The sequence below is a fragment of the Coturnix japonica genome, unplaced genomic scaffold (assembly GCF_054131305.1).
Source record: "Coturnix japonica strain WE unplaced genomic scaffold, WE-NBRP24 Scf040, whole genome shotgun sequence".
Taxonomy (NCBI): Eukaryota; Metazoa; Chordata; class Aves; order Galliformes; family Phasianidae; genus Coturnix; species Coturnix japonica.
Window position 1 is genome coordinate 1,250,542 of NW_028188943.1, and position 20,206 is coordinate 1,270,747.

Here is a 20,206-nt window from a genome sequence, read left to right on the forward strand (position 1 = left end):
ATGTTGCTTTGTCATCTTTTGTTTCACAGCTGTAGCTCCCTTGGTCTTTCAGGGTCACATTTTTGACCATGAGCTTGCGGTGCGTCCCCTGGGAGATGATGGTTGTCCTCTGGTCCTGCTTCACCTCTGTTTGATCTTTCTTCCATACGACAGCTCCGCTTGCAGCTGACACCTCACACACCAGCTCCAGGTCTTCAGAAGGACTGACTGATATTTCTGGAGTCGTTTTGGGCTTGTTGACAAAATTAATGGCTTCATCTGAAGAAAAAAAGAGAAAGTGGTTTACATCCTGACTCAGGCTTATTCAGCACAGCATTAAGATACAGTTAGAGCTGATTGTAATGTCTCTGCTCATTACATTTGGGTGATCGAGTTTCACCTCTGGAGGTACTCACATACAAACGTGTGCTTGATTCTCCTGTGTAAAGGAAAGAGTAAGTTCTATGCAGACAGTTCTTATTTCTTTTAATCAATTCTGTATTCTGCACATGTTCTTCTGAAGATAAAATGAAGGCAGCTAAGTAACATGTTTGCAATACATGAACAAACCTATTTAACACCTTGTCTCTAAGCTAACAAGCAGCGTTTGATGAGCACATCAGTATTTCATGCCCTTCATTCCATCCACACAGAACCTGCCTGAGGAGCAAGCTGATGGCTGTCAGCTACAGGCAGACCTAGCTTAGTATTGCATTTCTTAGAGCAACAACTGTTGCTTTCAGTCACTGAATATGAATCCTTGGGACCTGATGAGGTGCATCCATAGGTGCTGAGGGAGCTGCTGGAGGTCGTTGCTGAGCCGCTCTCAGTAATCTGTCAGAGGTCTTGGAGAACTGGGGAGGTGCCTGAAGACTGGAGGACGGCCAGTGTCACTCCTGTCTTCAAAATGGCAAGAAGGAAGACCCGGGTAATTATAGGCCGGTCAGCCTCACCTCTGTCCCAGGGAAGGTGATGGAACAGCTTGTGCTGGATGCCATCTCCAGACAACTGGGAGAAAAGGAGGTTATCAGGAGTACTCAGCATGGGTTCACCAAGGGGAGGTCGTGCTCGACCAACCTGTAGGCCTTTTATGAAGATGTCACTAGCTGGGTGGACAGGGGGAGAGCGGTAGATGTAGTCTACCTTGATTTCTGTAAGGCTTTTGATGCTGTCCCCCTTGACATCCTTATAACAAAGCTGAGGAAGTATGGGATAGATGAGTGGACGGTGAAGTGGGTCGAGAATTGGCTGACTGGCAGAGTGCAGAGGGTTGTCGTTGGTGGTGCGGAATCTGGCTGGAGGCCTGTAACTAGCGGCGTCCCCCAGGGGTCTGTGCTGGGTCCGGTCTTGTTCAACATCTTCATCAGCGACCTTGATGAGGGGATAGTGACCACCCTCAGCAAGTTTGCTGATGCCACGAAGTTGTGAGGATTGGCTGACACGCCTGAAGGCTGTGCTGCCATTCAGAGAGACCTAGACAGGCTGGAGAGCTGAGCAGTAAGAAACCAGATGAGGTTTAACAAAAGCAAGTGTAGAGTCTTGCACCTAGGGAGAAATAATTTCATGCACCAGTACAGGCTGGGGGAAGAGCTGCTGGAGAGGGGCTCTGCTGAGTGGGACCTGGGCGTCCTGGTGGACGACAGATTGACCATGAGCCAGCAGTGTGCCCTTGTGGCCAAGAAGGCCAATGGCATCCTGGGGTGTATTAAAAAGAGCATGGCCAGCGGGTCGAGGGAGGTGATCCTCCCCCTCTACTCTGCCCCGGTGGGGCCTCCTCTGGAGTGCTGTGTCCAGTTCTGGGCTCCCCAGTACAAAAAAGACAGGGATCTCTTGGAAAGAGTCCAGCGGAGGGCCACTAAGATGGTGGAGGGCCTGGAGCATTTCCCCTATGAGGAGAGATTTAGCAAACTGGGTCTGTTTAGCCTTGAGAAAGGAAGGCTGAGAGGGGATTTGATCCAGGTTTATAAATACATGAGGTGTGGGTGCCATAGTGGCGTGGCTGGTCTCTTTTCAGTAATGTGTAGGGACAGGACTAGGGGTAATGGGATGAAACTTCAGCATTGGAAGTTCTGCACGAAGATGCGGAAGAACTTCTTTACGGCGAGGGTGACGTAGCACTGGAACGGGCTGCCCAGGGAGGTGGTGGAGTCTCCTTCTGTGGAGATATTCAAGATCCGACTGGACGCCGAGCTGTGCGACGTGGTGTAGGGAGCCTGCTTTCCAGGAGGGTTGGACTCGATGATCTCTAGAGGTCCCTTCCAACCCCTGCAATTCTGTGATTCTGTGAGGCAACCACAGCCTCACTGGGAAGACTGTTCCAGTGTTTCACCACCCTCACAGTAAAGTTCTTCCTGGTATGTATTCTAAATCTACCCTCTTCCAGTTTAAAACCATTTCCCTTCATCCTGTCACTACATGCATTTATAAAATGTCCCTCCCAAGCTTTCCTATGCACTCCCTTCAGATACTGGGAGGTTGCTATAAGGTCCCCCTGGAGCCTTCTCTTCTCCAGGCTGAAGAGCCCCAGCTCTCTCAGCCTGTCCTTCTAGGGGAGGTGCTCCAGCCCTCTGATCATCTCCATTTCCCTCATCTGGACCTGCTCCAACAGCACAGTGTCCTTGTGTTGGGGTCCCCAGAGCTGGACGCAGTACTCCATGTGGGGTCTTACGGGAGCAGCGCGGAGGGGCAGAGTCGCCTCCTCGACTCGCTGGTCACACTTCTCTTGATGAAACCTGGGATATATTTGGCCTTCCAGGCCGCAAGCGTACACTGCCACCTCGTGCTGAATCATCTGAGACCCCCAAATCCTTCTCCTCGGTGCTGCTCTCAAGCCATTCTCCACCCAACCTTTATCTGTGCTTGAGATTTCCCCAACTCAGGGCACTTGTCCTTGTTGAACTTCATGAAGTTGACATGGGCCACCAAGTTTGTCACGTCTGACTTGCCCATGGTGAAACCATTTTGATTACCACCAGCCACCTTGTCTTTATTTTTCCGTGTGGTGCAGTAGGGCCTTCAGTTGGATCTACCCCGCGATCTTACCAAGCACAGAGGTGAGACTGACTGGCCTGTAGTTCCCTGGATCTTCTTTTTTCCCGATCCGGAATAGGGGGGTTATGTTTCCCCTTTTCTGATCAGTGGGAACTTCACCAGACTGCCATGACCTTTCAAATACGATGCACAGCGGCTTGGCAAGTTCATCCACCAGTTCCCTCAGAACCTGCGGATGGATCCCTTGGACTTGTGCAGCTTCAGATTCTTTCGATGGTCTAGAACCTCATCTTCACTTACAGCACTTACAGATCCACCTTCTCCAAGTTTTACTGTTGCTTTCTGCAGTTTGGGCTCTGGGCCTAGAGCACTTGCCAGTGAGGCCTGAAGCAAAGAAGTCATTGAGCACCTCAGCTCTCTCTGTATTCCTCATGACCAGGCCTCTAGTTGCCTTCCAGAGAGGGCCCACATCCTCGCTTACCTTCTTTTTAATCACTGATATACCTGTTCCCCTTTCTGTCCCCAGCTAGATTTAGTTCTGCCTGGGTTTTAGCTTTCCTAACCTGATCTTTGAGGTTCCCATACTACTTGGAAGAGGAAGTTATCATCAGCACATTCCAGAAACCTCTTTGATTTCTGGTGCAATGCTGTGTTGTCCCTCCCACAGATATCAGGGTGGTTGAAGTCCCCTGTGAGGACCTCATCCTCCATGTCCTTCTTGTAGTGAGGAGCCCAAAACTGAACACAGTACTTGAGATGCGGCCTCACCAGAGCTGAGTACAGAGGGATGATCACCTCTCTGCTCCTGCTGGCCACACTGTTTCTTATACAGGCCAGGATGCCCTTGGCCTTCTTGGCCACCTGGGCACACTGTGGGCTCATGTTGAGCAGAGCATCGACCAACAGCCCCAGGTCCCTTTCCTCTTCACAGTCATCCAGCCATTCTGTCCCAAGCCTGTAACACTGCATGTACCCCCAGCAGAGAACAACTACATCCCCCAGAGGATTGCTTGCTGCTCTGTCACCCTTTATGTTCAGTGCAAAAGATAAAAGCCATCCGTATATCACTTGATCTCCCCTTTCCTTTTTGATCCCAGCAGCACAAGAACTCCCTGGGTTGTCTCACCTCGGCTTTAGAATAAGGACTTCAGTTTTCGGACACACTTTGTAATGTTATTTTTTTAATTTTTTTTATTGGTTTTAATTCTAATTCTGATACTAATTATGATATATTGTACTGTAGTGTGTTATCTTGCATTCTGGTATCATCTTTGGTCAATTAATTAAACAAATTAAAACGAATTAAACAAATTAAAATTAATTAAGCCAATTAAAACTAATTTGTTGCCACTGTTTTGGTTTTTGGCCAATCTCTCTACTTGTTTTCCCCTTTTTTTCCTTTTCCCTTCACTGGGGCCTGGATGCTTCTAGGGACTCTGGAGTTTGTTTTTGGGTCAGAAGCAGTACGAATGCTTCTGGGGAGTTTGGAGTTTGTTGTTGACGCAGAAGTAGTCTGGATGATTCTGGGGACTCTGGAGTTTGCTGTTGGGTCAGAAGCAGTACGAATGCTTCTGGGGAGTTTGGAGTTTGTTGTTGACACAGAAGTAGTCTGGATGATTCTGGGGAGTTTGGAGCCTTCCCTGCCCAACGCAGGTTTGGGTGACTTCTCAGGCAGCTTCATTGCACGCCCTGTGCTCCATGAGTCTCCCTGAAGGCCACACTCCATCAAAGCCACATTCCTTCTGCATTGTCCAGACAGAAGATTATAGCATGAAGGAGAGGGGCCAGCTGGTTTATGAAGCATTGTGGGTCTGATTTTTGAACCCGCAATGTAATCCACGGGACCGGGCTGGAACTTGTCCCTGGCCATCTGTAGTCTGTGGATCGATTCCTTCAAATTGGAAATCTCCCGAAGAAGCTCATCCTGGAAGGGAACAGAGGGTTTATGCTTGGTCTTGTCTTAGAGAGTGCTTCCCACCCTAAGTACTGCTGCTTTACGCAGAAGAGGGCAAGCACACTGCTTCAGCCTTGCAATGAGGGCAGAAGAGAACGGCTGCCACAGTGCTCTGCTTGTAAGCAAGCAACTTTCCAGGCTGCCTTCACACCAGCACGCTGTGCTAGCTCAGCTCTGAGCTGAGCTGTCCTTTCCATGCCTCAATGCCTAGACCACCAGCCCGCCCCTCACCTTTTCTGCTTTCCCCATCTCCCTCAGATCCATCAAGTAAAGCCCGTGCCCTCAGTGCCATGCTGCTGACACGTGCCTACCAATACTGGGCTTTGCCTACCTCTTCTCGCCTCTTTGCTTGCTTTTTCTCCAGCTTCAGCCTGGTCAGGTACTGCCTGTACTCGTTGAACTCCTTCAGAGTGCAGACAACCTACAGAAGAGACAATGACAGATGGCTGTAGTGTCAGGCCCCTGCCTGGCAGACTGGAAAGCCCTCCTGAGGAGACCCATGTTGGTCAGCCCAACAGCCAAACTTACGTCGCCATCCTCGGTGACCAAGCCCCGTTTCTTCAGGTTCCGCAGGTTGTTTTTGCGGTTGTGGAACTCCCGCAGATGCGGGTCATGCAGGCTGTTGTACTCTGTGCACAGATTGCGACTGTACGGATCTCTCAGGTCAAACTGAGGAGAAGGCTGGTGGAGCTGGAAGAGATGTGTTGTAGAGTGTGAATGGGGAAGGAGAGAGCAGCAAAGAAACAGAGACACTTCCAAGCTGCTCACACCCACAGGCTGGCCTCTTGCCTCTTTCCCAAACAGTCATGTCTGGGTTTTCCTAAGTCCTCCAAGAGGGAGAGCAGAGGGTTGCACCCTCCTCCAGGAACGACCCGGTCTCCACATTTCTGTGCCTGATGGGTGCCTGGCCCCAGCATCCCAACACATGGGATTGGCATCCCAACACAAGGCCTCCTTGGCATGGCGGCAACCCCAGGAAACAAGAGCCCTTTTTGACGCTTCCTTACTCCTCTCACCTTTTCCCCCAGCTTTCTCCTGGCGAAAAGGAGCTTGGTGCCAGGCTGCACAGGGATTTTAACCCCGAGTGGAAGGTCCAACAGCCAGCTACCTCCTGCTCCAACTTCCTGTCCTCTGGGTCGGAGCTAGAAAGACAAAGACACGCTTGGACACTCAGACACTCCATTCCTCTCTCCAGCCCACCTCCGCTCCCTTTGGCAGCTCCCTCCCCACTTCTGTAACTGATGCTGGGATGTGCAGAGAGGTGCGATTCCCTGCAAGCCTTCTCCAGCACCAGCATGAGGAGAAGTGTCCCTCAGCCTCTGGAGAGCATCTACAGCCCCAGAGCAGCCCTGCATACCCCAGGCTACTGCACTCAGCCCTCTCTTGATGTAGCAGCGCTCACCTTTCCGCTCTTCCCCGCTCTGCTCAGAAATTCATCTGGATTTCGGAATCCAGCACTGCAACAGCACTCCATGGCTCCTGGTAGGAACTCTCTGAGAGCTGCAACCCTCCGCTACCACCTCTCGCTCCAGCAGCAGCGAACTGAGGCCACCCCAGCCGGAGTTCCAGCCTGCAGCTTTATGTCACGCTCACCCACTGTTGCATCACAATGACATGCAATGACATGCGGCAAGCCTGCAGCTGCATGGAGGCCCTTCTGGGTGCACTCGTGGTAAGCTGCTCCAGCTGGCCCTGCTTTGAGCCAAAAAGGCTTGCTGAGTCCTGAGGCCTGCTGTAGGCTTCCTTGGTTTCTATCACAGGTGATGCTGCACGTGGAACAAATACCTTCTCGGGTTGTCCCAGAGCTTGTTTTATAAGTAAATGACACTGAAACAATGTGGGAGAGCTGGCCTGTTTTTCTGTCCTAGAATCTTAGAATGGTTTGTGTTGGAAGGGACCCTTAAGATCACCTCGTTCCAACCTGCTATAGACAGGGACACCTCGCTGTAGACCAGGTTGCTCACAACACATCCAGCCTGGCCTTGAGTGCTTCCAGGGAGAGGAGGGATGCTGAGGAGGTGGAAATAGTGAACGCCTTTTTTGCTTCTGTCTTTAGTGAAAGGGCTCTCCCTCCGGAATCCCAGGCCCTGGAGGTTAATGAGAGAGTGTGGGGAATGGGAGATTTCCCTTTAGTCAGGGAAGAGGTGGTCTGTGAGTGCCTAGGAAACATTAAGGTCCATAAATCCTTGGGACCTGATGGGGTGCATCCACAGGTGCTGAGGGAGCTGCTGGAGGTCGTTGCTGAGCCGCTCTCTGTAATCTATCAGAGGTCTTGGAGAACTGGGGAGGTGCCTGAAGACTGGAGGACGGCCAGTGTCACTCCTGTCTTCAAAATGGCAAGAAGGAGGACCCGGGTAATTATAGGCCAGTCAGCCTCACCTCTGTCCCAGGGAAGGTGATGGAACAGCTTGTGCTGGATGCCATCTCCAGACAACTGGGAGAAAAGGAGGTTATCAGGAGTACTCAGCATGGGTTCACCAAGGGGAGGTCGTGCTCGACCAACCTGGTGGCCTTTTATGAAGATGTCACTAGCTGGGTGGACAGGGGGAGAGCGGTAGATGTAGTCTACCTTAATTTCTGTAAGGCTTTTGATGCTGTCCCCCTTGACATCCTTATAATAAAGCTGAGGAAGTATGGGATAGATGAGTGGACGGTGAAGTGGGTCGAGAATTGGCTGACTGGCAGAGTGCAGAGGGTTGTCGTTGGTGGTGCGGAATCTGGCTGGAGGCCTGTAACTAGTGGCGTCCCCCAGGGGTCTGTGCTGGGTCCGGTCTTGTTCAACATCTTCATCAGTGACCTTGATGAGGGGATAGTGACCACCCTCAGCAAGTTTGCTGATGCCACGAAGTTGTGAGGATTGGCTGACACGCCTGAAGGCTGTGCTGCCATTCAGAGAGACCTGGACAGGCTGGAGAGCTGAGCAGTAAGAAACCAGATGAGGTTTAACAAAAGCAAGTGTAGAGTCTTGCACCTAGGGAGAAATAATTGCATGCACCAGTACAGGCTGGGGGAAGAGCTGCTGGACAGGAGCTCTGCTGAGTGGGACCTGGGCGTCCTGGTGGACGACAGATTGACCATGAGCCAGCAGTGTGCCCTTGTGGCCAAAAAGGCCAATGGCATCCTGGGGTGTATTAAAAAGAGCATGGCCAGCGGGTCGAGGGAGGTGATCCTCCTCCTCTACTCTGCCCCGGTGAGGCCTCCTCTGGAGTGCTGTGTCCAGTTCTGGGCTCCCCAGTACAAAAAAGACAGGGATCTCTTGGAAAGAGTCCAGCGGAGGGCCACTAAGATGGTGAAGGGCCTGGAGCATTTCCCCTATGAGGAGAGATTTAGCGAGCTGGGTCTGTTTAGCCTTGAGAAAGGAAGGCTGAGAGGGGATTTGATCCAGGTTTATAAATACCTGAGGTGTGGGTGCCATAGTGGCGTGGCTGGTCTCTTTTCAGTAATGTGTAGGGACAGGACTAGGGGTAATGGGATGAAACTTCAGCATTGGAAGTTCTGCACGAAGATGCGGAAGAACTTCTTTACGGCGAGGGTGACGTAGCACTGGAACAGGCTGCCCAGGGAGGTGGTGGAGTCTCCTTCTGTGGAGATATTCAAGATCCGACTGGACGCCGAGCTGAATATACCAAGGCCAATTGCTATGCCAGGCACATTTATGGCATCAGTGAACAAATAATGCCTTAAAAATTGTAATAGACAGGAGCCATCTATTCTTTTAAAACTAGGTGACCAAAGAAGAACAGTCCCTCTAGAGTCAAGCTGTTAAGAACTAACAGCATCAATCAATATCACATAGATAGATTACTTCCCTGCCCTAAGACCATCTTGTGACCATTTGGTGCTCCTAATTAAGCCCTCTTGATGGCATTTTGTCTGAGCCATGTGACATTTTGTGATAGGAGTTACTGCTAGTGTTCCCTTAACCCTACACCAAAGTAGGAGGTATCCATTCTCAGGGAATCATGCAGGCTTCCTCTGTATCTGATGCTCAGAGACAGCCCCAGAACTTTTTAAATCTTAGCTTAGCTCTCATCCAATAATGTTCATCAAACAGTGCAACTTGTCCTTTGGGGATGTCCTTTGTTCTGCATCAACCAGTTCCAACGGAGTCTTCTTGGCTTGTTTTAGATCAGTTTGTCAACAGATAAAGCCAGGGTCTTTGAATTACAAAGTGAAATTGCAGAATGCATGATTCTCAACCAAACAGAACAGGAGGTGGGATGCAGGGTGAATACCTGAGCCAACACCACCTGCAATCAATCCTTCAATATCTTAGGAATCTCTAGCCATCCCAAATCCAGTGTTGTGCTTGATCTATCATCTCTGCTGAGTTTTTAGCTAGCTGATGGTGAGCATCATGGTGGTGATGGGTGAGCAGTCGGACTAGAGGGTCTTAATCAACCTTAAGGATCCTGTGATCAGAGGAATGTGAATGTGCTGTTAAAGGTCACAAGCGCTGCGCTGCAGCATGAGCATACACAGCGAAAGGCTTTCAGTAGAGCTTCAGTTCATAAATGAGGACTGGGTTATGGAAAATAGGCTCAAGATATAAACCAGAAAACAGATCTTAACGCCAGGTTCTGTGAATGCAGCCAGCTGAATTTCACAGATCTTGAATTTCAATGACAATTTCTTGTGTTATTTTACCCTCCAGCTCCACCCTGAACAGGAACATGTCAGTGACAAGCATTACTCCTCCAGGCTTGACCTGACAGTGCTTTACTTGTACTATGAGCTAATGCCAGGAAGAGCAGGAAAAGAGTTTCATCCACGTGCCTTCTCCTTCCTTAGTAAAACCAGTGTGAAACTGCAGCCACGTCAGGCTGAAGGAGACGTCTCAGATGTCCTGCCTGGATGCAGGAGGTCACGTGTCAGAGGATGTCTGGCACGTCAAGTCTCATGGCAGTGCAGTGCATGACAAACTGCAACAACACTTTCCTGTGGGCTCCTTTGGGCACGAGGCCCAGCGGGTGACACACCTCTGGCTGCAGCTCTTCAGAGCCTCCCAGCAGCCACGTGATGCCCATGGCAGAGATACAGCTGACCCGCACAGCAGATGATTTACCAGCTAGCTCTGGTTTACAGCAAGAGAAGATACAAGTGGCGATGCTGAATGGTGAAATACTGCGAGTGTGTGGCATGGGTATAAGATTGGTGAGCCTGAGGATGTTCAAAGTCAGGCTGGACAGGGCTCAGAGCACCTGATGGAGCTGCGGTGCCCCTGTTCATTGCGGGGGGAGTCCAACTAGCTGACCCTTCAGGGTCTCTTCCCTATCTATGAGATACACGAAAGCTGATTCTGCAGTAACCAAGCTACCAACAGCAGTTGTTTGTCTTACAGCTTGCCAACACAGGTTTTAAAATAACAGCATTGATTACTCATTTGATAGTCACATTACAGTGCAAAGCACATGGAAACGTCCATCAGCTAATTCAGTTAATTCTGGGGGCAGACCTGCCAGTATGAAATATTATGCTAACATGACTGAGAGAAGAAAAGCAAAATTAAGACTAGCTGACAAGCCTTGGCAGGAAGTTCTGCTCTCCATCAATTTAGTCCCATTATTCAGTTCTGTTTGGAGCTTTCTCCATGTCTCTCTGGAGTTTGTTCTTTGAGAAGAAGCAATTAAGTAAGCTCTCCAATGCCAAAGTGCATACACTACTCTAGGGCTTTGTTGTTTCTCCATGGACCAACAAGGGTGACAAGCCAGCAGAATATGATGAAGAGCCTCATGCATACTCAGTGTAAAAAAAAAAAAAAGTCAATTGTTGCTGGGAAGAAGGTGCATTTGCATTTGTGTCATCTGCAGAGGGTACTGCAGAAATGGAAAGTCTTCCACTGGAGCAAACAAAGGGCTCTCATTTATTGCAATCAAGGCCCAGCGTGTGGATCTCAGAGATCAGACCTACACCCTGCAGCAAAACAGAGACCTGCGTGGGAAAGTTCAGTTTCTCTCTACATCTGTGTAAGAAAAAGCCCACCATGGAATGACAGCTAAGTAAACATCCCTGTGACTCTTCACAGGTCTCTTCCACATTTGGGATCATTGCTACAAAAAGAGCTGTTGACATCATCTCTTGTGGCCACCCTGACAGAAGAGCAGGAAGGCTGGGATGCTCTTTTTCCTATCTTTCCCTTCATTTCCTCTATATCTTAGGGACGAATCACAGGACAGAACACAGAAATCAAATGGCTCTACAAAGCAGATTGGCCAGTTCAAGTCAAAACAGCCACTGAAAACACCCCAGATGCTGTCTGACAACAGCTGGACTGTCGGGGAGTCAGGTGAATGCAGTCTGCTGGCCCTGGGCTGGAAGAGCACAGCCCAGACTGTCACATACCTTTCAGTGAAAGCTGATAGAGCATTTTATCCCCCTCACAGATGCACTGACAACTTCCAGCATCATCCATTGAGACGCTGTGAATTTTCAGGGTGTGTTTCTTCCCCACAATTTGCAGTTCCTATTTTTCACTGGCCTTGAGCTCCTTCCCATCCTTCATCCACTCCACAGTAGCGCCTGTGTCTGAAAGCTCAGCCTGCAGTTTGGCTTCCTCACGCAGCCGAGCGGAGATCTTTTCTACATCTTTGCTCTTCTTGGTAAATCTCACTGCAGCACCTGTCAGGAGCAAAGGCCGCGTTATTTCAATTTATATCAGGCTAACGTGGTCAATGTTTGCTGCAACATCTCTGAAAAAGTATCACCTTCTGTTCCTGCACTCATCATTGTGTCACTGCTGAGCAATTCAAGATATTTCATTTAGTCTTCTTGCCGGATTTACTAAGTAAAAATCAACCAAACATCTCCTTCTACTGATTAATAATGCTCTAAACATGCTTCTGCAGAGGTTTCCACCCAACGACAAACAGCTCCTCCCATAATGAATGTTTATTTGTTCTATTTTGTCATGCAAAGCTGATTGATAGAGATATTATTGGAATGATTGCTCCCCTACTTCTAAACTATTCCAGTGCAATCAGAAAGGCTGTCTGAACCTGGAGCTGAAAGTACTGCTCTATGGTGATGCAGTGGTAAACTTGCTGACTGAATGCACTGGCCAATAGCTGTGAACTGCAGACATTCATCAGCTGGCATGAAGCAATCTGGTTCAGATACCAAGCAGCTGGGTAGATTGGCTTACCCTACACTCAGTGCTATCATGTTTAGGTCATTACCAGGACTCACGTCAGTCCATGGGATGCAATTTCAGGTATTTGGTACAGTCAGTGAATGCCTGCAGCCCCAGTTCTAATCATCAGATCACAGCAACTATGCCTTGACTGTAAGAGGAAAGGAGAAGGATCAAAGCAAATACCTCTCACTCTCATCTTGCTGCTGACATCAACATTTTTGGCAACAAATTTCACTTCTGCTCCATCATCGTTCTTGGTGACGTTCTTTATGATTAGGCTGGGAGTAGTTTGGGTTCTCTTGATGATCCAGGTCTCGCTTTCCTGTAAGACTTTACCACTGAGGTACCAAGTGCCACAACACGTTGTTGTAAGGTCAATAGTAAACATGGCATCCCCTCCAGGTACAGCTTCACCAGTTGTTAGGGGGGATTTCACAACCAGGACTGGTTCTGAGGAAGAACAACATGAATGTCTTAATGCTCTTTAGATGCAAGTCTGGTATCTCATTTAGAGATGGAAGATTAAATCATAGGGACATTTCTACTTCTCCCTTTGCATGAGTGCTGGAAGAAGCACTTCTATGCTTAAGATCTGTTACAGATCTTGCACATATGAGATATCAAAAGATAAGGATATTCATGTCCCTGTCACAGAAACATAACTTGCATCACTTTAGTGGTAGCTGGAGGTTGATAGGAGATAGGAGAACTAGGAATAAGGGAAAGCCTTTGGTGTGTTAATGCACTACTATCCTTAAAGTCAAAGGAAACATCTTTAGGGAACCAACACAGCTGCTCAGCACACACTGACCCATTTCCATTGGGGTTTTTGTGCTTACCAAGGTGCACGCTCCCTGGGAATTCCAGAGACGGGCTCTGTCCATGCGCATTGACTGCAGACACTCGGAACTGATCATCAGCCTCTTCAGACAGATTGCTCACCGTGAACTCTGGGACGGGGACATGAGACTCGTGGCACCTCACCCAGGTGAAGCCAGTTAGTTTCTTGCATTCCACGACGTAGCCATTGATTGGAATGGGGCAGTGCATCTTCGGAGGGGTCCATGCCAGCATCACTGAGGTTTCTGTTTTATTTTTCACCACGGGGTCAACTGGGGGCTGGGTGGGAGGTTTTCTGGGAGCTGAACAGAAATAAATACAGAAATATTAGCATAAGGTCATGTAGGCTGGAAAAGACCTTCAAGATCAGCAGACTCAACTTTCAGCATGACCTACTGAGTCCCACCATTAACTACTGTGGTACCTGAGGACATACATGACAAGCTTATTCCTGCAGGTATTTGCATAGTGAATATATTCACCCTCTGGTTGCTTTGGAACATTTTAGAGGTTAAAATCCCATCAGACTTTTTCACTGTGTGCAGCCACTGATACAGGCAGGAGGCTGGGAATTACCTGATGGGCTCTAGTTACAGACTACTGACACAGTCAAGGATTGATTTCATTTAATTTTGGCCATCAGAAAGTTTGGTGTCTGGTTTAAGTCACCCAATTATAATTTAAGACTCCAAATATAATCATATGGAGAACAGTGCATTTAGGAGAACTCATCTCATCTTAATAAACCTGAGTGAAATCACAGAATCATAGGATCATGGGAGGGCTTGGGTTGGAAGAAACCTTCAAGATCATTAAGTGCTAGATGCCAAAGGTCCCACTAACATAGCATGAAGCTGAAAGCTAGACGCTGGAATCAGATCTCCTGACCTTACCATCAGAAATTGAGATGTCATATTTTGCTCAGAGGTGCCTGCTTGTAGGAGGGACAGCTTCCGAGCTTTTTCTGCTCCAGGAAACAGCTCGAGCTTCAGAATTTAAACAGCAGTCAGAAATTAAACTGAGCTTTGTCACCTTCATCAAATAGAAGGAGTGGTTGGGTGGTACAGCTTTCCAAATAACTTAGAAACTGGCACAACAATCAGATGCCTACCTTTTCTTTTTGAACTTGTTAATACATAGAGCTTAATAGCATCAGAATGCTACAAGCACTTCAGATAACAGGACAGCTGTAAACCCTTCTTTAAGGATTCCTTTGTTTAACCACTGAGTAACTGTAATTCAGTGGTACTGGTGGGAGAAGGGAAGTCTTAATCTTCCCAGATGGAGAGTAGAGTTGATGTTCACATGCAGACTGGTGCTGCAGCAGAGCCAGAAACCACTCATTTGGGAAACACAGCACCAAGAAAATAATGTGAATAGCTTCATAAAATCAGGCAGCTTCACCCAAATTTCATGGCAGGTCCATTATTCTTCCTATTTTCAGGAAGAAATGTTTTCCCTGTTTCTTGTAGTTTTATTTTCTCTTCCTTTCATGCAAGCAGCTTTGTAGCTTACAAATTGTTTTCTAATCACCTCCTGGTGTGGACAAATCACACAGGTTTGACTCCATGTTTTACATAGTTAGCATTTTATATTTGTTCCAGTATGGAACTGTACAGTCATAGAATGGCCTGGGTTGAAAAGGATCTCAAAGATCACAGAATCACACAGAATCACAGAATCCTTCTGCAAAAGAAAACACAAAAGCTACAGGGACTTGGAACTACTTTGTATATCGAGATCAGAAGGAACTGAGAAGTTTTCAAGTACAAAGAACTTACTTTTCCAGATTGCCTTTTCCAGACTGCTGTTCCAGCAGTGACAACAAGCGCAGGCAGCCCGGAGGACATGGCTGACATTGATGATCGGCTGGCATGGATCAGCGAGGATGAGTTTGGGCACAGCACAGCTGGCAAGGGATGCTGGGGTGGCTGCAGCAAGACAAGAGCTCCTCCAGCCTGAAGATCTCCATCACCAGAAGAAAAAGGACAGGGTGAAAGTAAGGAAGACGCGCAGACGAGAAGAGCAGAAAGGGAGATGAGGAGGGAACTTGGTGCGGTGGCAATTCTGGGGGAGAAATTGTACTCTGATAATGTTACACTCTGAAATTCAGTGTTGCAATTTGGAGGAAGGAATTATTGGGGTGGGAATCTGGGGGGCCGTTGTAATACCAGAAGTATTTTACAGAGCAGCAGCCATGCATCAAGAGAAGGGCTTCACAGAGCAGCAGCTGTGGAGGGAGAAACAGCATGAGAACCAAGGACACCTCTAGGAAAAGAATGAGTAGCTCGGGGCTTTCAACGGGGGTTTTAGGGTTGTTATTGCAATAGCTTTCCTTCAATTAGTGTGTGTGGTTTTTAAATGCCCTCGTCTGTCTGCTATAAAAGCATGGCTTTTCGGGCAGTCGATGGACGCAGCCATATTTAACCATATTGCTGTCTGGCTGTTTGTCCTAGTGGGCTGACCTTTTGCCTTCAGGTTTGCCAACTACTGTCTCAGGAACCAGAGTTATTAGGCATTATCCAGGTTATCTTGTGCTTCTACTATGTTAATAGATTGGATGTGAATCCAATGGGGTCTGATGTTACCAATGGTGCTGGAATCTGCGGCAATAATCATTGAATGTATTAGTAATGCTCGGTTATGATGCTATTACCTCTCTTATATCCAACTAATTTGGATTTTTCAAATATGACCACGCATCACTTGAGAGGAAGGCGCACGCTCATAGAACTGAATGGGGGAGTTGATTTCATTTTCCAAGCAGGTGTTCCACTTGGGCTCTATATCACGCACTGGCCACGCGGATATGGAGTACAACTGGAAGAAATCCCTCAGACCCTGAATGCAGGAGAGAATGTGTGGTGGGTGAGAGAGGAAAGGTGCACTTTGAAGCAGGGGACGCCCTGCTGGCACTGCCTGTCGCATCCACCACCAACACGGTTTGCTCTTTATCCTGCTCCACAGCTGCTGCTCTGTCAAGTCCTTCTCTTGATCCATGGCTGCTGCCATTCTTCTTGATTACAACAGGGGGCTGGGAGGTTTTTGGCAGAGGGAGGGAAGTTGATTGGGGGTGGGAGTTTGAGGGGGTGGGATCAGAAAGGATTGTTAGGATGGGAAATGGTTGGGAATACTGTCATTTCTTGACTGTTTGCTACGTTCAATGATTAAATGTCTTTGCCATATTTCTGCCTGCCTGCGGCCGTTCCTTCAGTTACAAAGCCCACCTCCCCAGGCCCCCAGGCCCACCTTCAGGGCAATGTGAAAGGGCAGCAGAAAGGGCAGTGTCCCAGATCTGCCACCACCATTGGACCCATCCCTCCCCTCCTCAGTCAGTTCTGCGTGGGAATGGAGGGATGAGAAAGGGGGATGGACGGGAATTCTGGGAGAGCTGAGTGGCTCAGCCTGGAGTGGAGGAGGCTCACTGCCATCCCAGACACAGCCATCAGTCCCCAGGTGCAGAGAGGACTGAGCCAGGCTGCACCCTGCAGCACCCAGCAGCAGGATCCCAGTCTGAGGCCTGCCTAGGTCGTGTGGCTGCGCTGCAGGCTGAGCTATGGAGAAAGCCCCACTTGGAGATTTCTTCGCTCCCTGAATGTTCCCCCCTTTCTCCATCTTGCTCTGCTCCATCTCCAGCCGCAGCCCGGCGTCCCCGACATGTTGCTGTGCTTGCAGAGCTGGACTTGGCCCTTGACCTGTACAGGCCCCTGTCCCCACCTGTCGGATATCCACCTTGCCTTCTCACCCCTCTCTCTAGATCCAGTTCATGCCCCATCTATCTCACCTCCATGTCCCACCTACGTCCTCTCTACGTCTTTTGGTCTCCCCCAAACCACCCTCACGGTGCCTTACCTCCTGGCAGGCTCAGGGAAGGAGCACCCGGTGCCCTGAGCCCACAGGCCCAGCCCTGCACAGCACTGCACACAGCACTGTCATGGCGGCGCCCGGTGCTGCCGCACAGCATCCTGGGAGTGGTAGTTCCTGCGGGGCCTGCAGCTCCCAGCAGGCCCTGCAGCTCCCAGCAGGCCCGGGCGAGGGCAGAGGGGAGCAGTGCTGTCAGCCGGGAGCTCGCCCAGAGAGCCCGATGTTCGGAGCACTTCACACCAGGAACTTTGGACTCGGCTGCTTCTGTCCACAACGTCCCTGAGCTGCTCAGGAAGCACAACTGTCTCACCCTCTGAGAGCTGGGCTGTGCAAAGGAGGCTGCAGTTGCAGGCTCAGCTCTGCCCTGTTCCAGCAATGCACTTCCTTACAACTGGAGCACTGTCACGCTTGCTTCTTGCTTCAACGGAGCAATCGCCCACCGCTTTGCACACCTCTGTGCTCGTGCAAATGGCCACCACCCCATCCCTGCACACACACACACACACACACACACACACGTACCACCCCATCCCTGCACACACACACACACACACACACACACACGTACCACCCCATCCCTGCACACACACACACACACGTACCACCCCATCCTTGCACACACACACACACACACACACACACACACGTACCACCCCATCCTTGCATACACACACACACACACGTACCACCCCATCCCTGCACACACACACACACACACACACACACACACACACGTACCACCCCATCCCTGCACACACACACACACACACACACACACACGTACCACCCCATCCCTGCACACACACACACACACACACACGTACCACCCCATCCCTGCACACACACACACACACACGTACCACCCCATCCCTGCACACACACACACACACACACACGTACCACCTCATCCCTGCACACACACACACACACACACACACACACACGTATCACCCCATCCCTGCACACACACACACACACACACACACACACGTACCACCCCATCCCTGCACACCCTGACATTCAGCCCCATCCTTGCACACATACACGTGAAAGAACATCCCTTCACACTCTGCTTAGGCACGTGCATCCACATGCTTGCAGGCACTCTGCAAATCCACGTGCAAATACCATCCAGGAACACTTTTGCATCTTCACACATGTACAACCCCACCCCTCTGCACACCCCTCTGCTCATACCAATGTGCACAACCCCATCCTTGCACTCCATGCACATGCATGCACACACATTTCCCACCCATCCTGCACACACTCACACTTGCACTCACACACTTTTGCTACCCCACTTCTCCGCACACTCCTGTGTACACGCACTTCTGCAGCTGCTTTTCCCATCCAGCAGCCGGCAATGCTCCAACCTGAGGGGTGCCTGGCTGTGAGAGGAACGTCTCAGTGGAAGCGTGGCTGTTCCTCCCCTCTGACGGGGCAGATGGAGTGGGACAGAAGAGGAAAGCAGAATGTGCCCACACTTTCTTTGTGGCTCCTAGTTCCTGTCTTATGGTGGGAAACAAGATGAGCAACTCTCCCTCTCTATGATGCTCAGCTCTGTACCTCTGCCATCATCTCTATACACAGATGTTTCTTGACGCAATGCTCCACACAATGAACCTGCAGATCCCAAAGGAATCCTTGGCTGCTCTCCCCCACCTGGAGGTTGCAGGGTGCTGGGCCTCCTGCCTGTACTTCCTTCCTGGTGACATTTGCAAGACCCTGTATGTAAAAGGGATATCAAAAGTTTTCCTTCACCAGACACCAGCCGTACCAGCACCTCAGTGTACCCCTTACAGGAGGTACCACTGGGACAAGGACAAATAGGCTGTGTAAACTCCCCACTCAGTAGTGGAGAAGTCAGACATTTTATAAAGGAATTGAAATCCTCGACTGAAGATCCTATAAGAGTAGCAGAACAATTAGATCAATTTCTGGGGCCAAATTTGTACTCGTGGATGGAAATGATGTCTATTATGGATATGTTGTTTACTGGAGAAGAAAGAGGCATGATTAGGCGAGCAACTACACAAGAGTGGGAAAATAATAACCCTCCTGGGCGTCCTGGAGTGCAAAAATAGCCAGTGGAAGACCCCAGCTGGGATAGTAATAATGCACAACATTGGCAAAATATCGGTGAGACATAATAATGGCTGGGATTAGGGAGGCAGTACCCAAGTCCCCGAATCTTACCTAGGCATTTGGGATTCAGCAGGATAGAGAAGAACCCCCCAGTGATTTTCTGGAAAGGCTTAGAGATAAAATGAGAAAATACTCGGGAATGAATCCTGAGGATCCTGTAGCCCAAGGGCTTCTAAAAGTTAACTCTGTAACCAAGGCGCAGCCAGATGTGCAAAAGAGGCTTCAGAAGACAGAAGGATGGAGTAAGAGGTCTCTGGAGGAGATCTTACGAGAGGCTCAGAGCGTGTACGTTAGAAGGGGAGATGAGAAGGAAAAACAAAAGGCAAAGTTAATGGTTTCCATGGCAGAACAGGTGGTGAAACAAAGAATGGGTAATAGGGAAAAGAAAATTGGAGGAAGGTTGTGCCCTGGAGGGAGGCAGGGAGAAGAAAGATCCCAAGGATATCCAGTGAGGCCCCAGTTGCAGCCAAGTGTAGGGAAATGCTTCTGGTGTGGTCAGCCAGGACGCATAAAGAAAAACTGCCCAGAACGGAAGAGAGAGGAAAAGTTACCAGCTGCTTTGAATTCAGAATAGGGGGGTCCGGGGCTTTCAAAACTGTGGTCCCACCAGGAGCCCCTGGTAAATATAAAAGTGGGACCTGAGGGGGAAGAAGTTGTGTTTTTACAGGGCCAGCTTGTTCATCGCTGGCCCATAAGGAGTCAGGACTCATATTAAGAAATGAGACCTTAAAGATAAATGGGGTAGAGGGAACTGGGATGAAAGTATCGAGTTGAAACTGGGGTTTAAAGCAATCACAGGACAATTATTCTATGTACCTGATGCAGGGACTAACTTGCTGGGGAGACATCTCATGATGAAACCAGGAATACAAACAACAACCTGTCAAGATGGAATTACTGTATCAATAAATGTATTAACTGAGGCAGATGAGAGAAGGATAGACCCTGTGGTTTGGGTCAAAGAAGGAAATAGAGGGGGATTAAAAATAACCCCTTTGAAAATAAAAATGCAAGCAAAATATGAAGTCATAAGACAGAGACAATATCCACATCCATTTGAGGGACGTATTGGCCTTAAACCTGTAATACAGTGATTACTAAGGGATGGGTTGCTGGAACATGGCTGTCACCTTTCAATACCCCCATTTTGCCATTTAAAAAAACCCGATGGTTCCTACTGATTAGTGCAAGATTTGAGAAAAATGAATGACATAGTACAAAATATAGTGGCTCCAAACCCATATACCTTGATGAACAAAATCCCAAATGGGAACAGGCGGATCAGTGTTATAGATCGA

General features: G+C 49.1%; 1 protein-coding gene and 1 long non-coding RNA gene across 2 annotated transcripts; both read right to left on the reverse strand.

Annotated features, from left to right (window-relative positions):
• Nucleotides 1-5,329: 5,329 nt before the first annotated feature.
• LOC146752916 (fibrous sheath-interacting protein 2-like) lies at nt 5,330-8,375 on the reverse strand. Its single transcript, XM_085531033.1, has 3 exons — nt 6,327-8,375; nt 5,941-6,066; nt 5,330-5,614 (listed from the first exon to the last, which is right to left on the reverse strand). The coding sequence occupies exons 1-3, from the start codon at nt 6,396-6,398 to the stop codon at nt 5,330-5,332; spliced, it is 483 nt and encodes a 160-aa protein (XP_085387159.1). The 5' UTR covers nt 6,399-8,375.
• A 4,526-nt stretch (nt 8,376-12,901) lies between these two features.
• LOC146752917 (uncharacterized) lies at nt 12,902-16,846 on the reverse strand. The gene is made up of 3 exons (XR_014940276.1): nt 16,749-16,846; nt 14,678-14,862; nt 12,902-13,198 (listed from the first exon to the last, which is right to left on the reverse strand). It is a non-coding gene; the product is annotated as an uncharacterized LOC146752917 (long non-coding RNA).
• Between the last annotated feature and the right edge of the window lie 3,360 nt (nt 16,847-20,206).